This window comes from Tenrec ecaudatus, chromosome 9, assembly GCF_050624435.1.
Source record: "Tenrec ecaudatus isolate mTenEca1 chromosome 9, mTenEca1.hap1, whole genome shotgun sequence".
NCBI lineage: Eukaryota > Metazoa > Chordata > Mammalia > Afrosoricida > Tenrecidae > Tenrec > Tenrec ecaudatus.
In genome coordinates this window covers 116941517-116950196 of record NC_134538.1, presented here as the reverse complement: position 1 = coordinate 116950196, position 8680 = coordinate 116941517, and the positions used below count along the sequence as shown (strand labels likewise).

The 8680-nt window shown below is 37.6% G+C and overlaps 1 protein-coding gene across 2 annotated transcripts in view; it reads right to left on the bottom strand.

Annotated features, from left to right (window-relative positions):
* Positions 1-629: 629 nt before the first annotated feature.
* CACNA2D1 (calcium voltage-gated channel auxiliary subunit alpha2delta 1) overlaps positions 630-8680 on the bottom strand; it is a 496866-nt gene continuing 488815 nt past the window's right edge. For both annotated transcript variants that reach the window (XM_075558477.1, XM_075558479.1), the window contains exon 38: positions 630-4967. In XM_075558477.1, coding sequence (XP_075414592.1) covers positions 4851-4967 — 117 coding nt within the window. In that variant the 3' untranslated portion in view covers positions 630-4850. The remainder of the gene's footprint in view (positions 4968-8680) is intronic.

The window sequence follows — 8680 nt, the reverse complement described above, 5'->3', positions numbered from 1 at the left end:
CATCGACAGTGTCTGATCTCTTTAAAGATTCTCTGGAACGAACTAGGAAGGTAGGCATATCTTACACGAGATCTCCCACAACACTAAGCTCGTTACGGGATTAAGTACAAGAAGGAGGCATTAGCTGGTGGAAAGGCAAAAAGAACTTCATACAGTTTTTCTTTTTTGCACGCTGTGTATTATAACTCACTGCATTAACTGCTGTTTGCTATAAAATAACTACGAGAAATACGTAAATATATACATCAATAAAGATGTGTACACTTCAGATAGTCTAGCATGCACCATTCAAGTTATTTTTGCCAAGGTTTAAAAAAGAACATAGGAATTTAATTATTTCCTTAGGCATTTTAATCTGAAAATAAAAATCCCAAGTCTGAATCAGTGTTTTCTCAAAGCCTTCATGCACACGTGGCACACACGTGAGAAGAGTCAGATTTAGGTAAAGAGGGTGCAAGTGTGTTGCCTGTGAGCTGGGCTTGTAAAGACACAAGGCCTTGAAATCTAGTTTCGAATCCAGAGTTCGTTCCACCGAAAGCTTGTTTTCTTGAGATGTACTCAGGACACAGCCCTGTCTCCATCTCATCTGGACCTTAAAGCAAACAATCCAAACGGTGTGGTGACTTTAAATGATAAACTTTTATTCTGAATATACTGTCTTTGCACAATAATTAGCACAACATTTTCTGGGATTATAAATATTTTTGCAACATTATTATACAAATTTTTACAAAATGTTTTTCTGTTTTCTTAATCAGGCTAGGAATTTCCACAAAAGTGTCAAGAGAACATAATAAAGGGGAGAAAGGATCTATTGTTCACAAAAGCCACTTGGTCTTTTGCATGGATGCACAAGGAGCACTTCAATGAAACATCCCCCAGCAGGATCCAACAACCGCACAACAAAAAGACAGTTTGCCAGGTCACACTGTGAACGCAAATAGCATCTGTACAAGACAGCATCCCATTAGTCGCAGTCAAAATCTTTTGATAGAATTACTTGAACTAGAAATCAGATGAAACTATTGGTAGGAAGGGTCTAATTTTTTCAGTCTGCAACTTTTTCAATATTCGATACGTTTGTTCAATTGATCTGCTCTTTACAGATATGTACACTGAATATTAACAATATTAACATTCTGTTTTGAGAAAGCAATAAAAGTTCCAGGTAATAATATTTGAAATTTTGGGCAAACGAAGTTCTACGTATTAAAAAAAAGTCATAGCATTCCATTTGTTTCACTGAGTCCAACTCTATACCTCTAGAAGTTTTAATGTCAACTGACATGATTGATGGAATCATTTGAGAATTTTGAATTAAGACATAGGAATTAAGCTTTGGTGGAGACAGATATTTGCACAAGATGTAAAATACGAGAGAGCATCAAATAAGCAAGTAACACTTGGGTTGCAAAGGTCACTTAAAAGGGATCCTGCCTATTTGAACCCAGTAAGGCCTGTCTTAAAGTTAATAAAAGGAATATTATAGGAAAACTTACAAATGGCAGCAACACTGTTTTGTTTATTTCCAAGTTAAGCAATAATGCCTGACGCATTAGAAACATGAAAAAAGGTCATACTAAAATCTTATAGGCCTAGGACCTAGAAATTTCTTCAATCAACTTGCTAACTATGTCATGTTAAAAACCTGTTACAAATCTGGACCACGATTAGTGCTTGGCAGTAATGCTGGTTGTTCAAATGAAGAAAATATGAAGAAATCCTTTGTGCAAAGTTCTTCCTCAAAACTAAACGTGGATGCAAATTTTACTTTGATTTTGTGTTAGTGACAAATGACATGAATCTTGGGTCTAGCAAAAGTTAAATGAGTGAAGACAGTTAAAAAACTTATTTTTTTTCTTGATTTCGTCTATGGTTACATCTTTGGAAGTGAATATTAACAAAAGGCTGCAATTTAAGTCCTTTTCAAACTCCCAGGATATTCCCAAGTTTAATAATGAAGTTTGATGGGTGAAGTGTTACTGTCCTAGAGAACAGGGTGTCAACAGTGAGAAGACTGGTGTCAGTCTTAGGGCATCCAATTGGTTACCCTGGGTGTGGTTGTCATCATACATACTTTTATTGTATCACAGGAAGTAAAAGGTCATTGCAAAACTAGTGTATGTCAATATAGGTCTACAGTGATAGAAATCAAATAGGACCTTGCCACAAGATGCCAAGTTTAACTGTGATAACAACAAGAACAATGTCATCAGTAGATGAAAACATACTAAATCAGTGGCATTAGCCATGAAAAAAGATGGTTAATATGTTTTAAACATAATTTAAGGTAGTTTGTTGTATGCTGGAAGCAATCTGATTGTTTGAATGCGTGTCACTTATATACAGAAACCAACATAATTTTTTAATTTGATCTCTTTCTCAACCATTTCAAGATTTAAAATAGTCTAGCAAAAGTTAACAATAAGTTTTAAATATTTAATTAACAAACAGCATGATTTAAACATATTGTCACTAGAGAGAGAAATTGGTTGTTTTTTTTTTAAATCACTTTGGTGTTTTTTAAAATGTCACTATCAGTTATAAATGAGACTACAAAATCACAACAATGCATTAGAAATGGTAACTGATGTCAACTCTTAGAACTATAGTTGGCAAAGTGATTCCATTTCCACCTTCCCTTTATTTAAGATAAAAAAAATATTTTAAATAAGGAAATGCACACAAATGGCACCTAAGGTATATTGGTGGTGGAAGGGAATTACAAATGTGTGTAAAGCTAAAAACAAAACAAATATGTCTTTAAAACTATGCTAAATAATTGGTTATATCTTTGATATGTGAATCATATTCAAGCATGCTGGATACTGTTAATAAGATTTTACATAAATTATATTTAAGAAAATTTCCAGCATATACACACACACACACCAATATTTGGCATGTTCAAAAAAAGGAACAAGTGTATTGTACTATAAGAAGTATCAGCAAACTCTCAACCTTCAGCAAAATTATCCAATATTATAATTACACGTTCATTGCTTTTTTATCCTTTTGACAAATACTGTTTACTACTGAAAAGAAACCCTAAGCGCATAAATAATATTCTGCTACCATATTAATTTAAAATGAAATATGTGATTTACTCTACTGACCATTTTCACTAATGAGGCTGTATAAAAAACGATTGTTATTATTCACAATCAAGTATTCATGTGCATACATATAGACTCAAGGTTTCCTATTTGTTCAGATTATTGAAGCCCATCACCAAGCTGCATGGACACTATGGTCAAATGACCAGACTATTCAAGCAGCCAGACAAATGCAGCAGCAGCAGCAATTTTGGGGTGCTTCGTGCCAGTATTCAAAAGAACAAAGAGGAAACCTACGTTGAATCTTCATTGAGAACATATATGTACTTTTCAAAAAATAAATGTGTCAAATCTGATTTTATGTACTTAAAATATCTGTACATAGGTTTTCAGGCAAAAGCACGAATCTGTATAAAATCCATTAGTTCCTATGTCACCACTGACCTAACCCAATTGTCCAGAATTTACATAGCACAGTATATTCAGAGTAGTTTTAACAACATTTCTAAAGATGACTTAGGTGCATTACACATCAAAGTTCAGATTCTTACATAACAATAATGTCACTCAGTTAATTTGCCAATGGACTACACTCTACAGCAAGAGAGGGGAAAAAAGAAGACTAAAAGTTAAAATAGCAGCAGCATCATGCAAAATCCCCTTTGTAACCAAAGTTCATTTACCACAAGAAAAACGTTTTTCCCTCCCCCCCACAAGCCTTTCTCCGAGCATTCTGAAGTAGCCGGCTAGCAGGACGTAGCTGTACTGTCAGCTAAGGACACATGACACTGAAGCATGGACGAAGGGCTTACACTGATGAGCAGCATTGCCACATCTTCAAATTTCACCACCCAGCGCGTTTAGGTCAATAAGCTCTCGGTTAGCTATTTCACACCAGCCATTCTGTGCTCCACTAGAGCTCAACGGGTCACGAAGGGAGCGGCCCTTTGGTAGAGAAGCCATTCTTCATAAGGCATTTTCTTCATGGCATATTTTGTAGAAAATTAGCCATTATTTTTCAGTAGTTTAAACCAACATTGATTCTCTCTCTCTCTGTATATATATATATATCTCAGTAATAACTACACAAAGCTGTAATCATTTTTTAACAGAAGAACATGTCAAGACAAAAAAAAACCAAACAAAATCCAAACGCCTTTTCCTCCCCACTAGGGACCTTATTGGTGGTAAGAGAACAGGATTGCAGCAAGTCAACATTCCAGGTCACAATCACGATCATTCTAATGATTCATATACAATTTTATGGGGAGCCCTTTTACATGAAATCACCAACAATGCAACGACAGATTTTCATATTTCTCAGTAGAGCACATATAGAATTTAGCTTTGATGTTACATATATGATGCAGCATTCACACAAGTTTAAGGATCTGACACCCTGACATGCAGCCAGTGGGTGCCTTAGGCGTCTGCGCCTTAGAGTTTTACCATGGTATGGGCCCAGTGATGAGGAGCCCTGGTAGTGCATTGGTTAAGCGCTTGGCAGCTAAGTGAAAGGTTGGCAGTTTGAGCCCACTAGCTGCTCCACAGGAGAAACTTGGCAGTCTGCTGCGTACAGATTTACAGCCTTGAACACCCGATGGAGCAGTGGGACTCTGTCCTTCAGGGTTACTAGGCGTCAACATTGACTTGATAGAATGGATTAAAGAATGTTTTTTGATGGGCTCCGGTAATGTTCTGCTGATTTGACAGTTGACCCTTTCTCAATGCCATCGAGAGCTCCTGCTCCGTCAGGGTCTGGAGTTTCATTGCGTAGATGTGGGCTTGCGAAGGTCATAACTGGCAGTGTTTGCTGCCAGATACCAGCCAAAGGAGGACACACTGGATTCCGACGATGGACCCCAGGGAGGGATGTAAGCCAGCAACGCCGCCACAGTCCGTATTATCCTCCTGTTGGGGGAAAATGAAGAATAAAAATCTGGAAAATATTGAGCAAGCCAGCTTGTAGGAGGTCCCGTGTTTTGTGCACTTCTGGACTCACCTTACAAAATTGTTTCGTATGAATTCAAATCAATTGTGTTTCTCATAGATTTTATTGTTCTGCACTGTTGAACAGAGCAATCTCCCTAGTACCACGTGAATGCCTTAAAATTTAACTGTCGGTTCTGCTGAGTATTAGAGAAGGCATTTGAGCCATAAATTCTATTTGGCGTTACAGATCAATTTTAAGTGGACAGTTTATTCTTGTAGGATAAAATTTCATATACATATATACAAATGCATTAAGTAAAAATAGATTTTAATAGTATTCTTTGAAATTCCCAAGAAATACTATTTTTTAGCAACTCTGCCCTGATCAGGACATGTTTGGGGCTGGAAATGAAGGTTAAGAAGGCACTTTGGTTTCCCATAGGCCGTGTGCCCATTTTCGAAGGTGAACACACCGTGTGCCCATGCAGCATCTGGACCTTCATCGTGAATGAAAATAATAAATAGAGCATTTGAACGAGAAACAACAGAAGGACACCCAGAAAGCATATATTCAGAAATGTGAAAGTGCTCACTGGAAACAAGATCCGTTAGAGCCACGAGATCCAAGCACTGGTCCCACTCACTCGGTTCCCCACTGTCTAGTGGTGGCCCATGAACCTTCCTACTGGAGGAAAAGCGATCCCCAATTCTACATTCTCTAACATTTTCCATATGCATTCACTGCGTTGTACTTCGTTGCAGTACAAAACCCCCAACAAACCCTTATATTTAATCATTCTCATAAGCCTTGCTTTTTAAGAATCCAAGAATTAAAATAATAGATCACACACACAAAAAATGTATTTTGTCTTTGGTTTCAGAGTGAGTTTACAAAGTCTCTAAGCTTCCAGGGAAAAAGAATTGTGGATGATTGTGGCTTGTCAGAAGTAGGCTGAGAGAGAAGAACCAATACAAGAAAAGTTTGCTAAGCGCCTAAAGCTCTCATGCAAATCTCAAGAAAAGCAGAAAGCCATCTTCGATTCTTAGTTCTCACCCTACTTGCCCCTCAGGAGCACTTGGCACTGCATTTCCTCTGACTTGAAATATCTTCTCATGTGTTTCTGGCCAGCACACCGACTGGTTTCCTCCAAATTTGTTTATGCTCTAACTTTCCAGCCTTGCATTGCCCTCCTCTTTATTTAATCTACACGTCAACTTTCCAGTGGTTAGTACTTGGTCTTATTTTCATTTTTAATTTAAACATTCTTCCCAGGTCATCTGATAATAATCTTATTATTAAATTCCACTGATTTTAAATTCCATTTATTTACTAAATCAGAATTCTGTATCTTCAGGTTATTATACTCACTGATCTCACTTCCCTATCTTTCTGTCTGTCTCACAATCATGTTAAACTTGCCCCAAATAGAATTCTTTTGAATCTCAGAAATGACACTTCTGGGAATAGTGGAAATAGGACCAAAAACTAAAAGCCAGATATAACACCTCTCCTTTTCTCAAATTCAATTAATCAATATAACATCTTAAGATCTAGCTTCAATTTATATTCTACTTATATTTATAGCCAAATGATCAGCTGGCTGCCTCTCCGAATCTCATCTCTTGCGACACTTACTTAAAAGCTGCTCGTTCAGTTCACTGTTGCCGTGGCTCACCTTTTACCACCCCCCTTCCTCCCATAAAGGACTCACACCTCGTTCAAAGCATAAATCAAATATCGTCAATCCCTTCCTGAAAGTTCTCATCAGTGTCAAGGTGAAAGCTGAATTCTGTACCAAAGCTTTATGTGGTCTGGAGCCAGCCTCTGTCTCCATCTTCATTCCAAGCTCTAGGAAATTGGCTTTCTCTGCAGCAAGCTAAGGGGCTGGTCAACTCAGGGCTTTGGAATTGTTTTTTGCTGTGTGAAGATTGACCATACAATTGCTTATCCAGGGGAAGACAGTTTTGAGAGTGGAAGGGCACGCTATTAATTCTTCTGGGAGCAAAAGTATCAACGAGGACTGTGCCAGACTGTATCTCACAGATACAAGAACAAAAACCTGAGAACCAAACTCACTGCATTTGCGTCTATTCTGACTCATAGCAACCCTATAAGCTATAGGGTAGAAGTGCCCACGGTTTCTATGACAACTAACTTTACGGGAGTATAATGCCTCATCATTCCAGACCAGCTAACACTTAAGAGGAATGTAACAGCACTTGATCAAGGAATACTTGAAAATCCACACTGCCACGGAGTTCAATTCAACTCACAGTGACCCCACTGAGCAGGGTAGAACTGCCCTTGTGTATTTCTGAGACTGTAACTCATTACAGGAGTAGAATGCCTTTCTCTCTCTCATGGTAAAAAAGAGTAGGCATTTTAGAAACCAGTACATACAGTAGTTGATTAGAAATATTATGGTTATACAATATTAAGTTAAAGGTGTAAATCTCACTTAACCAGGAGCATTTTTCAGTTGTGGCTAGGTATCTATCAATTTGATGTAACATAAAATTAACAATAAAGACCCCTTATGTTTTTAGCATTTATAAATCAGAATATATGCATATGTTGTCAAAGACACTCTGAATCATCTTAATATTCTACAAGTTTACTATGGAAGGAAGATATTCCCTTTTACTATATGTGGTAGTTATAAAATCATTTGTCAATTTGAGGATGAAGAGTGTAGGGGTGGAGTCTAGGCTGTTCATCAGGATATGGTCAATGAGATCTCTGTGTGTGGGCATGGCCTTCCTCTAAGGATTCTGGGAATTGCTGAAATTTCCTCCTTGGAGGTGAGAGACTCTTTGCTCACACCCTGGGAGACATAAGCAGCTGACAAGACAAATGGACCCACCCTTATGCAGAGAACCCTGCCAGTGCTGAGATGTTTCCAATGACACTGGACCCAAGACTTTCTACCCACTGGCCTGTGATCTTCTACATTCGGTGTCATTGCATGAGTTTTGTGAGTCTGAAGAGGACTTTAGAGATTGGTACTGGACATATGGGCTAATATCGGACTTATGGACTTGATCTAGACAGGGCTGGGTTGTTTTCTCAATGTTCAATTGCTCTTATATATAATTGTCTTTCTTATACACATGTGTGTCCATGGATTTGTTTCTCTAGTCTACCCAGACTAGCACACTATATTTCATATATATATATATATATATATACATATATTCCTTTTCTTTTGCTCTATTTACTTTGTGAGGTGATGAGATATGATGATTTCTCTCTGGGAAGGGGTCATTCAGAAAAGTGATTTGGGATCCCTGTAGTCTGAACATTGATTCATATAGAAAACGCTTGTCATTTTAGGTACCTGACTGTGTTTTCTCGTGTGTTATGCATAGTACCACCAGATAGACTATGATTTGACAATATTTAATAAATTAAATTATAATGTAGGTTCTAGTAAGATTTTACATCATTAATGAGCAGATATGGGAGACACAGAAGCATGTTCTTCCTCATATAGAAACCAATGGCCCTTACCCCACTGGCACTCTGATCAGACACACCAGTGGGGACGACTGTTACAGAGACTAATAGAATGTTTCAACAAATTGAAATAGAGGAAGGTTGTGGTGTCACTATTTGTACTGAAATATTAAGAGATTAAGGTTATTAGATTCTGTATTAAGGGATCGCTCTATAGCAGTGGTTCTCAACCTGT